Source organism: Oxyura jamaicensis, chromosome 2 (assembly GCF_011077185.1).
Source record: "Oxyura jamaicensis isolate SHBP4307 breed ruddy duck chromosome 2, BPBGC_Ojam_1.0, whole genome shotgun sequence".
Classification (NCBI taxonomy): Eukaryota; Metazoa; Chordata; class Aves; order Anseriformes; family Anatidae; genus Oxyura; species Oxyura jamaicensis.
The window spans coordinates 36,604,336-36,622,531 of NC_048894.1; the positions used below are offsets into that span (position 1 = coordinate 36,604,336).

The 18,196-nt window shown below is 43.2% G+C and overlaps 2 protein-coding genes across 2 annotated transcripts in view; both read left to right on the forward strand.

Moving 5' to 3' along the window:
- The window catches only part of CHN2 (chimerin 2), a 163,134-nt gene extending 159,478 nt beyond the window's left edge, over positions 1-3,656 (forward strand). The window contains exon 13 of the mRNA XM_035316521.1: positions 1,792-3,656. Coding sequence (XP_035172412.1) covers positions 1,792-1,963 — 172 coding nt within the window. The 3' untranslated portion in view covers positions 1,964-3,656. The remainder of the gene's footprint in view (positions 1-1,791) is intronic.
- Positions 3,657-10,076: 6,420 nt separating this feature from the next.
- On the forward strand, positions 10,077-16,005 carry PRR15 (proline rich 15). Its single transcript, XM_035316522.1, has 2 exons — positions 10,077-10,971; positions 11,136-16,005. The coding sequence occupies exon 2, from the start codon at positions 11,149-11,151 to the stop codon at positions 11,500-11,502; it is 354 nt and encodes a 117-aa protein (XP_035172413.1). The 5' UTR covers positions 10,077-10,971; positions 11,136-11,148; the 3' UTR covers positions 11,503-16,005.
- The last annotated feature ends 2,191 nt before the right edge of the window (positions 16,006-18,196 follow it).

Here is an 18,196-nt window from a genome sequence, read left to right on the forward strand (position 1 = left end):
GAAAGAATACCCTAGCATAGTCAGGAAAATCCTGCAGAGGATAATGTCAGCAACGAAGAATGGGCTTATCAGTCAATTAATTAACTGTTTTCTTCAGTCAAATAAGATTTTTCTTTCTGATAACATTTTACTCAGAAATGGAGGAAATACAGTAGAATGAGCAGTCCCCCCTGTGGTGAAACTCCAACCATGCTGGAGTTTCTGTGAAGCTGAATCTCCTGGGCTCACCCCAGGCCATGCTGGCAACAAGCCCCATACACCTGCACAGAGGTGCTAGTAAGATGTATAGCAAGATGCATGTGTCATTGCATAGCTGTTCAACATCCCTGCTATGTACAGGCACAGATGGAAAGCAGTGCTGGGCATATAGACTTGCACAACAGCAGCTGGAGCTAGGCAGCCTTGGTTTGCCTTTTCTCCTTGCAAAGCAACAGCTAACATATCTGTGCTAGATATGATACAAGGTGGTGACACAGCTGTGAGTAGGGGCACTAATGGATTCCTGAGCTGAAAGCAAAGAGAGAAGGTGTGTTTTCTTTGGCAGATCCGCTCTCTGCAGAGAGGTCGTGGTAAAAGTGGTCTTCTATGAACCTTGCCAATGAGAAGACTAGCATGTCCCTTCAGGTTTCAGCCTCTTTGTGCTCCCCTGGTGGCACCCACTGCCCAGCTGCTATCCAGCTGGGAATTGCTGTAGCCAGGGTGGTCTCAGCTGTTGCCAGAAGAGCTGGCTCCTAAACCAGATGTGTTCCATCCTTGCAGAGGATTTGTGTGTGGAAGAGTTGTCCAGCTTCCCCCAGGCTCTGCTTAGTAACAGCAAGTGTCTGGTCCATGAGAGACCTTGTCTGTCTCTAAACGGCACTGTAAGAGCCCTCTCAAGAGTAAACTCAAATGCCAAAGGATTACTGGGACAACACTGATGTGGTCCAGTTGTACCACTGGAAAGCAGACCATGCATTTTCCAGTAGGCCTAAGGGCCAACTTCTCTGCTGTCCGTGTTTGCTCCAGCCACATGGAGCCTATCTTCTCTACAAATTACATCTCTGACCCGTGTCAGGGAACAAAACAGCCTGGGCTCCTTCCTAGAGGTGCCTCTGGTCTTTGTGAAGGATAGATGGCATTTGTAGCCATCTGACTTCTAGCTGGATGGAGCCTGCCTGCGCAGAACAAAACACACAGAGCAAGCTGCCTTTCTGGACTGCTCCAGGTTTCAGTCTACTCCTAAATATAAAGAATAAACAGAATAATTCATCTGTTGGTTGGCCTGAGATAGCCAGCAAGCCAGAAATGTGATCAGGTTGGCTGCTGAAGGCTGGAAGCATGTCTGTGAGTAATGGGCCGTTAGTCATCAAAAGAAATTCTGGGTTCATGTTCAGCATCCATACCTGGCATGATGCACACCAAGCTCAACATGACTGTGAAATGTAATTACTGTAGAGTAGGGGACTTCCCCATACAACATAATTTCAACCATGATTCTGTTTTTCAAAAAAAGAAATTGCCACTAATTTATTATACCTTAATGGGTAGCCATGTAGAATAATCACACAAGTTGCAGGAGGGGTGTTTAAAGGCACTGGAATACACAGCCCCACCATAATTGCATTGTACTTGCAATGGAAATAGTTACTGTGGAAATAGGTACTATACTGAGTGAAAGTAAAAACTGTTACCAAAAGATGTCATTATCTGGCAATGCTTAATGTGAAACAGGACTGCAGGTTAAGATACAATATGTACTTTTCTTCTGGGAAGTGAACTACTTACCTTTTTATTTATTTTCTTTGATTTTAGGGTTACTTTGCATGAAAAGGAGAATTTTATGAATGCTGAAAACCTGGGAATAGTGTTTGGGCCTACTTTAATGAGACCTCCAGAGGACAGTACCTTGGCTACTCTGAATGACATGCGGTACCAGAAGCTAATTGTGCAAATTCTAATAGAAAATGAGGATGTTCTCTTTTAGACAAACATAGGTGCATCTTCAAAGCCATTTGTTTAAAAATAATTAGTTTGAAGGAAAAGCAACATTTCTTTAATTTTTTTTTTAAATAAAGGAAGAGTTCCTTGGCTGCACTTTGATTTCTGCAAAGTTGCAGATGGATGCCAAAATGTTTAGGGAAAGCCTGTGTCTCATAGACATATGCCTCTTTGTAGAAGGGAAAAAAAAAAGGTCAGAAAAAATCCTCTCACCTTGTATCTTTAGCCTTGCCTCAGATGTATATTTGTTTTGAGAAGTTGCAAACAATTTTATTGTTAACTTATTAAGAAACACAAAACATATTTTAATATGGCTAGAGAAGCAAAAAGGTACTTAATCAGTGTTACTTGTATACAGCTATACATTTCCCTCTCCGTAGGACATAATTATATATGTCAATTGTGAAACAGAACCTATATTATAAAGATATTTTTACTTTACCTAGCTGAAAGAATGACATTTTATTTTAGCAAACTATAAATCAATGCGGTGCATTGATTATTTTCCACGTAATTCTTTCCTGCATTTTTGCTATGATATATTGAAAACAATTACCACTAATGCAGTATTATCCTGACATACCTCTTTCATGGCAAATGTTTTAAAGGAGAATCTTGTGTGTATTCCAACTTTCCTTAGGTTTCTTTGCATTTAGGCACTAGCATTCTAAGATTGTATAATACACTTCTAACCATTTCATATTTCCTGAAACATAGTATTTTCTCTTTTTTTTTTCTATTCCCATATAAAATATGGTATTGAGAATTTTTGAAAGTCCTGGTGGTAATATCAGTTTCACACACCAGATTTACTATTTTGTTTTTTGATTACATTAATATGTAAGTTAAGTGATGCTGGGACACTGGATATTTTCTGGCCTTGTTGAAAAGTTAGCACTTTTTGGGTTAAATATGAAGGATTTTTTTTTTTTCTGTAAAAATCAAGCTATGTTTTGTCATGTTTCTGTATTTATAAACGTACAGTAAATCTGCTGAAAATGTAGGTATTTCTCTTGAATGTGTTTCCTGATGGTTTGTTTAAAAAAAAAAAAAAAAAAAAAGACAAAAAAACAAGAATATGTAGGAAATGTGGAAATTGGTAAATTTAATTATTACCAAATTTTAATATTTTTCTCCCCTCACAAACATTGACCTACAGAGTTCATAGTCTAACTGCAACTTATTCTTAATGTTAAAACTGTTTCTCAGCATGAGATGTTTCTGCAAGCATAGAAAATCAGCATACTTTACTACCAAACTCAATTTCCAATACAAAAGAACTATAATTCCTCATCTTGATCATTTCTATCATATGCTTGGTAACTCAGTTTCCTGAATTATTTCAGGGAGCACATGTTTCTATTCAAAATGAAAAATACGTGTAACTATGATAATGAAGGGAAGTGGAGGGTATTACTGTAAATTTGTTGTCTTCTAGAGAAATAACTAAGGGCTAGATAGATTAACCCAGATTGCAGAGCAAAAGCTAAATAGTCTGAGTTCCCAATACTTCTAGAAATCCTCCTGACTTGTACAGGACTATTTGTTGTAGGTTACGTACTACTTAATACTGTCATAAAAATGATCTGGAAATGGTTTTATTTTGTGAAGTGAAATATGCTTTGTAATTTATGATAGTGTAAATGGAAAGAAAATCCCATTAAATGTGTTAAAGAGTTCTGGTGTCTGTCACTGTCCACATGGCAAACCAATGAATGAAAATCAATCACTAACTGTCATCCTGACATGGCTGGAAAATACTTGGAAAACTTACAGTAGTTTTATTAATGCCAGCAGTTTCAGTGTTACTTGGGTGCCCATACTACCAAACCTCTGTGCACATGCATTTACCATCATTACTCTGAACCACCTCTGTGTAAAGCTTCAAGCAAGCGAAAAAATCAAAAATATCAATCCCATCAATTCTATGCTTTCCAAAAATCGATATAATTATAGCAATTTTCTGATCCCTTGAATGCAGACATTTGAGTAGCAATGGTTTTATTTTTTTCTAGTCCATTCAGTAAAGTGTTATCTTTTAAAGGCAATATATATATATATATATATATTAGTACATTATTTTTATTTTTGCAGGAACACAAGCCATTCTGCTTCAGTTTCTCCCTTTCCTTCTACCATTAGCAAACTGGTAGTCTTCACATGTCTTACAGTCTGGGATCTTTGCCACACATACCAGCCTAAGGATTCAAAGCAGTATGTTTAGAAATACCCATGCATAGTGTCTTTGGAGGGGCAGCAGTTTCTCTTCTGTTCAGTGGGGGAAAGAACATGATCTGCATCTCAAAAGCTAAATACCTATTGAAGCTTCCATGTGTGCCTTGGATAATGCATAGCCACCGTCCTCAGGGACATGCTTGCTGTGGAGATAGAAGGATCCTGTCCCCTCCATACCCCATCAGTGCTGCCTTGTTCTGCACACACTTGGTCTCGTAGCAGACTTGCTGTGGCCACCACAGCTGTACCTGGGTCTGAGCAGCACCTCCGAGGTCTGATATCTCTGCTCCCGACTCACCATAGATGAATAGCCAGCAGAGTTGTTTCCGTAGAGCTGACTGTCAGTGCAAACCTGTACTCTAGTACACGGAAAAAATGTGCCTCTTTGGGTTACATCAACACCTTCCTTTTGCTTCAAAGCATTCAGCAGAGTGTGATAATAGATCTCACACCAGGCACAAGGCAGCAGTCAAGAGTCATTTGAAAGGTGCTCCAGGAGGTTCTGGTTGTGCTGGTGTAAATTCCCTGCGAGGGAGGCCATGTCACCTAACATGTAATGCAGCTGTGTGTCCCAGGAGGCAGGTGAGATAGTTGCATTTCACTGCAGCCGAGCGTTAGGCAGGAGCCTTATTCTTCTCCAGGTCCTGGAGAATGGCCGTGGTGGCCTGCTGGGGGGGCAGCAGTCATGCTGTACTGCAGCATCCGTGCACACTCCCCAAATGCCATTCTGCTAGCCCCATCTTCTGGTGTGATGGGTGCTGTCTGTACCCCCATACAGCTGGTCTTTGGAGCAACCAGGGTGAGACAGCTCACCTCCCATAAAGCAGAATTGTCTTAGCCGTGCTTAGTAAAACATTGCATGGAGTTAATGATTTATAACACAGTCACTTTCGTACGTGCTGTGGAGCAGCTGAAGGCTCTTCTTCCCAGCTCTGTCTTTGCAAGTCTCACTGCAGTCTGGTTTAACTATTCTGAATCTGCTGGGACAACCCAGTGAAGGAATTGTTTCATGAGAACAGTGTAGTCTGATAGTTACAGCTTGTATCCCACACACCGCACATCCCAGTCGTGCTCTCCCCTTTATGCCCACAGGATTTAGTTTCCTCACCTCCATCCTCTAGCCTCCCCTGAGTCCCCTGCTGCACACCCTGTGCATCCCGAGCTGGAGAAGAGGCTGCACATGCTGAGTCTGCCTCCAAAGTATGTGTGTGCTGAAAAGGCAGCTGGCAGGGAAGACTGTACTTACCAGGAAGCTTTCTTACAAATAAAGTTAGAAATTAGACACAGCTTTGCTCAACTCCACTGCTCTGCGAGTAGATGTCAGTGTAAGCTACAGAACAGGTGAATCAGTACCACAGTCATTTTATTTCTGTGCAAAAGGTAAGACTGCAGTTTCCTAAGCACTTAGCAGTCCCAAAGCTCACACAAGGTTTGAAATTAATGAAGGAGACATTTGCAGACACATGACCTCAGATTTTGGGAAGGACTACATCAGGTATGGGATCTCTTATGAGACAAGGTGCTTAAGGAAAGACCTGAGCAGTGTGTGACTGTCAAATTTAGGATACAGGAGGGAGGAGGGATTGTGGGTGTAGTATTGGGCAAAACCCAGGTGTTTTTGAGACCTGAGATGTGCCAGGAGTACCTGTGGTAACAGTGAGCTGGGCTGAAGGAAGACTTGAAGTCCCATTGCCAAAGAGGTGAAAAGTGAGCATAGGTACTGAGAGCAGTTTGCAGAGCACGTGGAGCACTATCTCTTCTGCGATAAGCTCACGCTGCATGATGCCGATCTGTGCAAACAAGGTACTGAGAGCTGACTAACCCTGTTTGCACAGGGCCCCACCTGGACTCACACATCCGGAGGGAGGACACTTTCCGAACCCATCTTAGCTGCTGCTCTCCCTCCATCCCACCTCGAGATGAAGACAGCCCACAGACACATCAATGCTGCCAGTGTCGCTCCCCCCACAGCCAAGTCCATGGCAGGACAGAGCTGCTGCCCTGCTGAGAAGGGGCCAGGTACAGCAGGAAAGGAGATAGCGGTGGGAGGAAGGCTCACCGATGTCTTCACGAGTAGGCACTTCTCCAGCTGTTCAAGCTCCCCAAAGCAGCAGCAGCTGGAGAGGCTGACATTTTCCCTCCACGCTGTACTTCCCCAAACCCTGCTCAATAGGCACACACAGCAAGGACCTGCCTGGCATCCTTATTTCTTTATCGACAAATACAGGCTCTAGGTCTACAGAAAAAGGAGAAAGAAGATTTGAGTGCCAACAGACCCCACTGCCAATAAGCAGGAACCCTTGAAAACTCTGAGCAGGAAGGTAATTGACAAACACTTACACAAGGAGAAGAATGCCATCTAACTGGATCCTCAAAGCAGAATTATATTGCCGTATCCCCTAAAGCTATTTAAAGGCAGTGAAGAGCCTATAGAGCTCATGGAGATAAGAAGAGTAAGAGCATCAATACGTTTTATGTTCCTTAGCTTGTAGAGATTCATTCCTTGATTAAAGCAATGATCATGGTTAAGATTCAGAAATCTGAACCTTAAGAAACTGATTACTGCTGAATGCCGTAGGGCTTGCATATTTACTGCATCGGTGGGTCTTACAGGAACCCATATCTTACATTCTCTTTAAAGGCGTGGTCTTCTGGTTATAATTATGCTGGTGTTATGGCTAAAGCCAGGATTGGGAGTTCAAAGCCTGAAGGACCTGGATTATTGCAGGATGGTGTTTGGACTGAAGAGAAGAAAGCATGTGTCAGATGGGGCCTGAACCTTATACGCTACAACAGAAATGAGCAAGGGGCTATAAGTGGAGAACCTGTCAGGGTGCGGTTTACATTATTCTTGGGGATGTCATAACCAAGCTTACCACTGGAAGCTGGAAGCTGCATTCACTGCATGGTCTTGCAGGACTTCATGAGGTAGGAGGCTGAAGCTGAGAGGAGTGAAAGTGTTCTTTCCTAAAAGTATGAGTCACTTGTCACTAGTAGGATGAAGGTTAGAATGAGGATTAGGGCTAACTTTGGGGTTTGGAACTAGAGATCCTGAAGAATACAGATTTGAAGACACCTTATTTTCTGTTCTGCTGTAGGGCAGGTATGTGTATGACCAGTGCACATGAAGAAGCAATTTACCATATGCTGTTCCCAAGATGATTAGAAGGGAGCCTGGGGTCCATTGGTGTTTATAACCAAGGTAACACCACAATTGGTGTTTATTACCAAGGTAATTGTTAAGGTTAGGTTAAGAATCCAAATACTGAGGAATCTGTATTGTTCCTCAGGCTGCTGCACAGCCCTCAGCATTAGCAACAGGGCTGAGGTCAACAAGGGATGGGTTTTGGGGGTGGGAGGTATGAGGGTGAGGGGAGTTGTGGGCATGAGTCTAACAATTATAATTAAGGTAGGAATTAGGGTTAGACTTTGGAAATCTAAAGCCTAAGAACAGAATTGGAGTTAGTGCTGATATATATGTAGTAATGGAGCATATATGGAGTAACTCTTACAAGAGGCACCAGTGCTTTACTGTCTTTTTTGATGAAGCTTTGACCTTTTATTTTAGGCATGGGTATCATTAAGGTAAAGTTTCATAATCTATTGTGCTCTGAGCCAAATTCCGTCTTGAAGCCAAACTTTCCATTGAACGAGGATGATCACCAGCATTAACACAAGTTAACATCGTACATTCCTCTAAAGGACCAGCTCCTTTCATAGAGCTACCATTAGGGCTCATGTAAGATATTGTCCAGGCTACTGTTGGAGGTAAGATTAGGAGAGTTAAGGCTGCATCTGCATCACTCGATAAAATGGGGCCAAGGACCTCTCCCATGCCAAGCAGCACCAACTTCTCCTGTCCACGTAATCTTCACTGAGGTTTTCTCAGGGGCCCTTCGTATCTATCACCTGGGGCCTTTGAGAATATTTATATTTTTCTAACAGCACGGAATCAAAAAAAAATGTGATTTAGTGTCCATAACAATGCAAAGGCCATGTTGCAGCCCATCAGACTGGTAATTTTATTCCCTGAGGCTGAGATGGTGTAATGCATGTAGCACGACGAGTGGTTGGGTGTTGAAATATTCGAGGGCACCAAACCTGTTACACTAAATATCAATAAATGTTATTACAATAAATAAATTTTACAAATTTTACAATAAATAAATACAAAATAAATTACTATAAAGCTGGAGGACTGTGGAGGGAGACAAACTAGTGTCATTCTGTCCATTCTGCCTAGGGGAATAATCTCTTGTTCTTATGGCCTCCAAACCATGCCTGAGCAGTGGGTATTAAATAACATTAGGCCAAAATCACGCCAGGGTGTCAGCACTGACGATATGGCTGATTCATGAGATACAAGGTTCAAACTCACTCCCTGGCTGTACTTTTTCGGCAGTACAGACACAGGCTGGGTGTGAAATGCTGCAGTTCTTATCGGATACTGCAGTCCCACAGCATTTAGGAGCAATGTGGTCTCAAGAGGGAAGGAAAATGTCCCTCTCTACAAAAGGGTTGGAGTCCTTCACCATACTTATGGCAAAGGCTGAGGTCTGAGAAGCTGCTAGCACTTGGGAATCTAAAGCTTAATGACCTGAAATTATCACTGGCTTCTTCATAGCAGACAGCCTGACATGGATGGGAGCCAATTCTTCATGTGTTTTTCTCCTGTACCTATGGGACCCTTGGTTATAATTAAAATGACATCTAGGGTGTGCAATCTAAGACTTTCAAGGACTGATCTTAATGCAGAATGCTGAAAGGCCCACTTGTGCCAACAGCATTGCAAAGTTTCTAAGGGCCAATTGCACAGTGGTATGTCAGGTCAGAGTTAGTCTAAATGTGCAGAATCAAGTGTGCTGTTGAATGTCGCTGGGAACATGGACTTATGAAGAGCTCTGCCCTCTGTAGGTGCCAACACCATATATTCTTTCTTACAGGAGGCTCAAACATCGTTGGACCCCCTTTGTATAACTGTATCTGCATTTAATATTGGGGTTAAATTTATGTTATGCTTTGTTTTACTCTTAGTTTGAGAAATTAAATTAAATTTAGTCTTTGAGAACGTAAATCTTGAGAGTCCTAGTTTACTTCTGAATTTTGGAGAAGCTGCAGTTATAAGGAGACCCAATGTCAGTATGGTCCAATCCTGCATAAAAGGAGCATGTTACAAGATAGAATAGACAGATTCCTTTTACAACATATTGGGGTGTCTGCTAGAATCCCGTGCATTTACCAGTTGGGACTACAAAACCACGTTAATTTTATCCTCTCTTTCTGCAAAGAAAGGGCAGAATTTAACTACAGCAGTCTTAAAATATAGTATTTAACTTCCATGCATTGAAAGAACTATGTAATTGATTGTTTTACTTTCTTTTTACATCAGTTCTGTAAATATGTGCACACTGAAGGAACACAACAACTGCTTACTGTTGCAGTAGGAAAGGGGCAGAACATACATTTTTCACTGCCAGAGCTGTTTTTATACAAACACTAACCTCAGTGACAATCTTGTGTAACTGTGTTGTGACTGATTCATAGCCATGACTTTCAGATGCAGAGCAGGTTTTGCTGTTCTCCTGTGCAGCCGCATACACTCTCCCACTCACGCCATCTCTTACAAAGCTTTCCAGACTGCCTGTTTCCTTTCAGGAGACCCTATTTTTAATAAAGTGCCAAAAGGGATGAATCTCCTTCATTACATGATTCTTAGACTGAACTGAGAAATGCACCAATTTGATAAAAGTTTGGTGTTTTATCAGCTAAGAGGTCAAGTCTGTGGTAATCAAATTAAAATACACAAGCAATACACTGGCAAATGTTTTGTATAAGCCTATAAGAAGAGTGGAAGCTATAAATGTTAACCAATAATGTTGAACTGTTAATAAATGTTCTTATTTCTCCACAAACTCCCAGGCACTTTTGGGGGACAACAAGATGAGGAGAAATGCTGGTGTTCCCTTTCTCCATAGATACAAACGTGTAGTGCAGTGGCAAGTTATACTCGCTGGGGGAAACGGCCCCATGGCCTCAGAGCCCAATGTCTTGATGCTATGAATCTTGGAAAATGTTAGTCACTTGCTTGTTTGGAGGTGATGCAAAAGCCCTCTTTTCTTGATGGAAGTTACTGGATTATTCCAGAGTAGGGATTTGTTTGCTGTTGAATCAGTGAGCAGGGCAGTTTAGAGTGCTTTCACGTGTGTGTGCATGCATGCTCCCCTACCCAAGGCTTACCTTTATGGGCTTACAGGGAAGCAACAAGCAGCAGTTGAACTGCAAAGACGAGGAGGCCGAAATACCACTGCTCCCACCAACTCCTCCACAGTCTCACGGGCAGCCTCGAATAACGGAGCGCGTAGCTGGTGGGTGAGAGGAATCACATCGATTTTACGTGTCGTGTTTCTCCAAAGAAATCGCCACTTTTAGCGCGGTCCAAGCACATCTCCCTCCTTCTTTTGCTGCTGAACGGGAACAGAAAAAGACGTTTTGTTTTCCTAAAGAGCCGAGGGCTCCCCCCCGCCCGCGGGCTGGGCCGCAGGAGCCGTCCAGGTGAGCGCGGCCGCCGGTGCCGCCGCTCCTCCCACACCTGCCCGCCCGCCCACCGGGGCCAGCCCCGGGCCGGCCGCCGCCTGTCGCCGCCTGTCGCCACGCCGCAGAGCCGGCCGGCCGCCGCTCGCCGCCTGCCATGGAGCCCTAGGGGCGTGCGGCGGGAGGGGCGGCCGCGCTTCCCCGGGGACGAGGACAGCGCTCCCGCAGGTCAGTGTCGCCGCCCTCACTCGTCCCCCGGGACCCCTGCGAGGGCGAGGGGGCGGCAGGGAGAGCCCCCCGGGCCGGGTTAAGGGACGGGGGTAGGGAAAGGCAAAACTTGGGCATCTCCCCCAGCGCCCTGACGCTTGCCCCTCTTCGCCCTCCCTCAGCAGCGGCAGCGCCGAGATGGCGGACAGCGCCGCGGCCACCGCCGCCGCCCCCGCCGCTAAGGGCGGCAGCTCGGCGGGGCACTGGTGGAAGTCGCTGACCGGCGGCAAGAAGAAGCACAAGGAAGCGGCGGCCGCCCCCTCCCCGCCGCCTGCCCCCGCCGCCCCCGGCCCTCGGGAGGGACCGACGCCCCCCTTCGGCAGCGGGGAGCCCCCGGGGGCTGGGGCTGGCGGCGGAGCCCGGCGGAGCCTCCGCGTGTCGCACTCGGGCCGCTTCAAGGAGACGCGCAAGGCTCGCACCTCGCTGCTGGCCGACAGTCCCCAGGTCTTCAACGGCGGCGACGCCGGCCGCGCCGCCCCGGGGGGCCAGTAGCCACGGCGGGGGGCTCGCCCCGCTGCTTCGCCCCGCTCCTCGCCCCCCTCGGGGGGGAGACGCGGCCCCGCGGGGGCTCCTCGGCACCCGGCGGAGGCTGCGGGGGGCCGCTGGGCAGCGAGAGACGCCGCATGACCGACGCGAGGAGCAAGCCTTCGAATCAAGGGACGATGTGATTGTCTTAATGGTGATAACGATGAACGCTCCGTGTACTGTGGTGGGCAGGCTCAAAAGGTGCTATTCTGGGGTCTCTCTCTGTGCCTTCCCCGGCCCTCTCCGTGAGCCAGCGCTGCCCTGCTCACACCTGCGGCCCAGCTTCTCCCCGCTCTCCATCCGAGAGACTCTCACACGCTGCCTTTTGAAGGAAGGACTTCATTTTGGCACCGAGAACCTTCCAGCGGTGCCACAGCTCTGTAGCAGTCGTGCTTCTGTCCTGCTGGAAGCGGGCACACCGGCGAGGGAGCCCTTCTTGTGCTGTGGGAGTCAGGGGAGAGGCGCTGGGAGCCACAGGTGCTTGGATTCTCCCATGCCACACATCCCATTTAAATATGCAAAAGGCAGGATTCTACTGTTTTTTCCTCTCTTAATGATAAGCAGGTGTTTCAGAATTTAATCTCCCATAGTTCTGTTACAGAGAGAGGCTGGTTATTGCCTAACAATTCCCATTGTGTACCCAGGGAATGCATGATTTTTGTATAATTGGTGATAACTGGCATAGTGAAACAACAATGAAGAAAACAGGTGATAAGATGCAAATACTCTCCTGGGAGGCAAGACTAGCCCTGGAGAGCACGGGCAGGGTTGTGCTCCAAACGTGGAAACAGGCTTTGGCACCATTGGAAGTGTTCTCTAATGTTTACTGTGATCAAGGCTCCTGAAGAAAGGTTAAAGATTCCCAAGACTTCTTTTGGTAGCAAGATCACATGCTTTAACTTGGGCAGCTAGTTGCCCCTTCTGGCACCTCCTGGGGTTTTGGACACAGTAAACGATCAGCCAGATTTGCACTGGTGTTGTGCCTTACAGAGCAAACTCAGCTAAAAATACTGAGCAATTACACATTTCTTGACAGTAGAGGATGTAGCTACAACTGCCTTATTTATTTTTAAATGAATTTGCAACATACTTGATATTGTTGAAATGGTTTTAGCCTTTTTTGAATGTGATATAAGGTATTACATAATGGCAGGGACTGAAAATCATTTCCTAGCTATCAAGTACAATGTGGTTCAAGTACGATGTGGTTATGATTTTGTTTGGTTGTAATTAATTATTTAAGGTCAGTTCATAATAAAAAGTGACCCGAAAGGAAAAAAAAAGAGATTAATTCTGACTGAGAATATGGATTAAACTAGTCACTGACAGTCAACGAGATGATGTAGCAGACAGAGGGCGAGTGTCCTGTGGTTCGCAGTGTTTAATGGTATATAATGAAAGCTCCTGTGCAATAAACTGAGATAACCTAGCTGCCTTAGTTAACAATCCTTCACTCAGCTACTTCTTCAGAAACCTAAATCCAAGGGCAAAGGGACTGTATCATCATAAATCTATTTCCATACAACCTTCTTTGTTTCCACCCAATGTGCAGACGTGCGCTTTTTCCTTTCATTTAGTAAAGCTACAAAGCACCGATTGGTTTTGGACTGCCTTTTGAGTTCCTGACTACGGGCTGACAAGCGGAGAGCAATGAGTGGGGGAGCTCTTGAAGACCACTGCTGTTTCTCCTCAGAGATGCTTTTTTTACCTGGAACCTCTTCAGTAAGGGGGCACCTGAAACCCTTCTGTGAAGAAGCAAGTGGAACAAGCCCCATCACCTATGAAGGGATGTGAGAGAGATGAAGGAAAGTTTAAAAGCTTGGAATTGAGAGATTGACAACAAAAAAACTTACTTCAGCAACGGTTAGCCCAGGGGGGTTAACAGATGTGTGTTTTGTAAAATTCATGCAGATGTTTTTTCTGAGTTTTTAGTCCTTACGCTGCTGTGAAAATATTGTGTATCCATTCCTCTGTAACTCTAAGCTACCTGTTTCTACAGTGAACTCTGTTTGTCTCTTGGAAAAAGGTTCCCAGGTTCACTGATTGAAAGTCTTTATCTAGGCACAAGATATCTACAAATTATGGTATTATTTGAAAAGAACTATGGTATGATGTTCAATGGTTGCTGTTAAGATTCTATATCAATGCAGGTTAATATGTGACGAAATATTAGTCATATCTTAAATCCTGATGACTGGTACTTAAAGCTTGGAAATTTGGTCAGAATATGAAGTCAATAAATACAGATAAAATGATTTGGTAGCAGGCATCCTCCATCTTTATCATGACCTTGAGCTGTGGGAAGGAGAAGTAACTCTATCTTCCTGCTCAGTCAAATCCTTGCTTCAATGAATTTGATAGCAGCTACTGAAAAACTAGATCCATGAGAAAACTGGCTGACTGCCTTGTCTCACTTTCCACGCCCTCTGTGCAATGGCCATGCAGCAATATCTTTGGGTTAGTGCTGATCCATGTTCGACAGCTAGGCATGAGAAGCCCCGTTGGCCACGACCAACTTGTTTGGCAGAAATAGTCCTTTTGTTTCTCAGTCTGCGCCTCAGGTGAAAATTTAAGCAATGTGTGCACATGTAAATGAATTAAGCTGGTGCAGAAAAATAGTACATTTTGTGGAGCATCTGAATTATTTTTTTAATCCTTGAAGTAAAGAAAGGCTGAGCTTTCTTTTTTATTGCAGAATACTTGTTCAGTTATAACAATAGTGCAGTTCTATGCACTGAATTATTAAAAGGCTGTTGGCATTCTTCATACAGTTATTTTCTTCATCTGGCATTCTTAATATAGGTATTTTCCTCATCTTCTTTATAAAGATACTGCATCAGAAAGTAGGTTTAGGAAATGGGGCAACTGAGAAAATTGTTGCTGTTTGTTTCTAAAACCAAAGAGTAGCATATTTACAAAATAAAGAAAAATAAGCAGATGAGGTTCAACCTCAGCTACGTCAGTTGTAGTGCAATTTTCTTAATAGTATTCCAAATATTGCTAAGGGTTGCAGGTTTGGGGCAAAACTAAATATTTCACAAAGAGTGTGAACTTTTCAAATAAACTTGCAAAGCATATACCTACTTATTCTTGCTCTTGCCAAAACTAAAAATAAAGCTTTGAGTGGCTGTCTGGTGAATCATTCCTTGCTATTGTAGGCTGGACAGTCTGGTACTCCACGAAGATTATAGGGAGCAGGAAGCCTGCTGCAGCACCTGCAGAAAATGATCCTAAATTGGAAACGCTGGATTAAATGCTGGAATAAATGCTTGGAAAGCCTCAAGAGTTTCAACCTCAGATGTTAGGTCAGGCTGAGACTTAAACTGAACTGAAAGAATGGAGAAGTCTATGTGAGGTCTTTAATGATTTGTTTATAAAATTTTTGTCTTTACTGCAGTGCAAACCATGCTTAATTTTATATTTCAGATGTAAAACCTCTTGTCCGTTAACAAAATAACCTCACATGAGGTCTAAGATGTGAAAGACAGAACTCACAGCCTTGGCCTGGACAGTACATCTGGATGTTTCACTTTAAAGCCCATGTTTAAATTTGCTCAAACATCTGATATCTAACTGGGAGAAAAGCTGCTTCAAGTCCAGGTACAAACTGAAAGCTCATTTTGTAGCCTTTTGGGATCATATCTGGTAGGGCTAAATGAAGAAACCCAAGTCTGGTATTTTCTAAGGGGTCTTTTTAAAACTGGGGTGGGAGAGAGTCAATTATAGAATTATATTTGAGACCATATAATTACACCATTTTGAAAAACAAATGTTTCCCCTTCATCGCTAATTTATTGTAATTAAGATGGAAGACTTGCTGGTTTTAATTTTTCATTTCAGAATAAAACAGAAGGAATAAACTTGCCGTTTCATGCACACCAGCAGTAGTGAAGTAGTTTATCTATTTTAGCCTTAAAGACATCTAAAATTTACAAATAGCTCCAAGAAACAGTATTTTGATGTAGTCTTCACCTAAAGCATATTGATTAGCAGCTGCAGCTTAAGAATTTGATTTAATGCTCATTTGATCTAGATAAAGCAATATAACATCAGATAACATGTGTTTGGGGGATAGCAAACCACTTTCCATAATAGCTGCAAGGCCTGATTTTAAATGAAAAATTTACTGTGGTGAGTAATCTTTGTCAGAGCTGAATGTCATGTTTCATATGAGTAAATGAATTAGAATGTTTTTCAGGGTATTAGTTACCAGACTATCGTATGTTTTGAAAGGCGTGGAGTCACACTGATTCTCAGGTGTAAGCCTCTGTGCCGGGAACCTTCTGCTGCCTCTTTGCAATGCCTCAGGCCATTCCCCTCGTGCAAAATTGCTGTTTATTGTGGTTATTGATGTTATTATCCTTCTATACTGAGGAAGTTAAATGCATGATCTTCTGTGTTACTGAGAATGAGAACCACGCCTATGTTTGTCTGTTGAAATGAAAAATTAGAGGTACTGTGCACCCTTGTACTTCAGTGGCTCACATTTTTTCTTTGCCCTGGTGGCTTCAGTGCATTTTACTTTCCAGGTCTTTGTTTCGTCCTCAGCCAGTAACTTGTAAAACAGATAAACACCACTGAGCTCACAAGTGCTGCTTGGTGACAGAAGAGTGGGCAGCAGCTCAGCGGCCAAGGGAAAAAGAAAATACATATTAGATCCATTTCTTCATGTGCTTCTGGACACCTTCCCACTCAGCTTTATAATCAGGAACAGAACTGAGCCTTGGTATTGATTCTGGAAACACAGCTACCTGAGAAACAGTCTGCACATCCTTGGTTGAGTTTATCTCTGCGTGTGATAGAAGTTTCCAAAAATCAGTCTTGGCTTATCTATCCTGTTTAACATCCTTCAGTTCAGAAGTAGGAACATGGCATAAACTTAGAAGGGGAATCCTTCCAACATTGCTTCCTCAAAATGCCGTAGCTCAGAACTCTGCTAAAAGGAGGAGGAGGAGGAAAACCTCCAGGAGCCATATTTTCTGGTTCCTCTTTTTTGGGATTCTTTTCTTGGCATACAAACAGTATAGCAATCTCCTTGCTCACTCCTAAAACAGCTAGAGAAATAGAATTTATGAAATCAGCGCAAGTACAGAATACACTAGGACAGCATTTTGCACTGGTACTCTCTTTTAGGGAGAGACAAGCCAACACCTAGACTGAGCTCTTAAAGATGGTTTAATTCTTCCTGCAAGGCCGGAAAGCTAAGGTTTGTTCCTGGCTCAGTTCTCAACTGGCTAGTGATATATATGAAAATGTCTCCAGGCAATACATTAGCCATCGCAGGTGTTAATTAGCATCTGCTGAATTGCATCTGAAATGGAAAACAGTGAGAAAGTGAGGAATCACATTAGAATAGCAGACATTGACCGTGACTGAGATCACATAAGCTCTGAAAAGCTGTCAGATTTTAAATGATCAGTTGCAGCATTTGAAGTACAATATTTTATTCTCATGAACAGTTACTCTTCCTTAGTTCATGTTTTCATTTTCCTGCTATAATAATTTACCATACAGTTATCTTTTTAATGAGTTATTTACCATGTATTACCCCTCTAGTTTTTTTAATTTTATTTTTTTATTATTCTTATTATTCTGAAATAGAAATGTGTCTGTGTTTGTCTGCTGCAAAACATTTCCACAAAGTCTGAAGATCTTCCTGTGACCCTTCTCTGCCTAAACTAACCTCAAGTTAGTAACAATACTTTGCAGTTGAGGTGAGTTCCGGAGATGTGAGCTCAATGCTGAAGATCGATCCTTTCACGTTCCTGAAAATAAGCATGCATCATTCCTTCTTTAAAGGTAGGAAATTCAGGATATAGGGCTGAAGTAAGCTTGTGACTAAGCATGTGAACTGAATGAAGAATCTGCTCTGAGACCAGAAATTAGGCCTTGTGAAGACTTCCTAAGAAAACCAATCTGTGTTAAGTGGTGGCAAGAGGTTCAAATGGGCTAAAAATTTGCATCCCTCAGAGGAACCTCCAGACACGTGGGAGTTTAAATAAACACTTAAATAAACTTACACGTTATTACACAGCTACCTTGAGGACAGTTGCTGAAGTTGTGCATTGTAAACCATGCCTGGGATGTTAAACACAATTGAAAAGACAAGAAGAAGTTTCAAAGAATTAAAGATGCATTTGTGGCATTGACATTCCACATGTACAGAATGGGAAAAATAATTTTGCTATAACCTAAGCTGTGTATTTAAACCAACATAGTTATTTAGTGTGTATCTCCCCTCACCTAGCTGCAGATTTCCAGTGTGGCCAAAGGGTCACATCGACAAAAGCATTATGGTGTCCAATTCCACCTGCTTCAATGGTGTCTCAAAACCACTGTGGATCTACACTTCTGGGAAACCTCTTAGATAAAGGAGCGTAGTTACACAAAACTATCAAAATTGTACAAAGATAAGTATTTTAAAAGGTAAATTTCTGCTTTATTTACATGGGCAAACAGAGTTAACAGTGCAAAAGGGCTGTGTAATAAAAAAAGCACTTTTTACTCGTATTTTCAGCGGTTTGTGCTGAAGCAGTATAGCTCCTTTCTTTCCTCCTCTCTGGGATATTCGTGCTTTCCAGCCGCTATTTGATCTTTTCCAGTCTTGACTCAAAATTATTCCTTACAGAATCTCTCAGTGAAATGGCTTCAGTTCAGACCA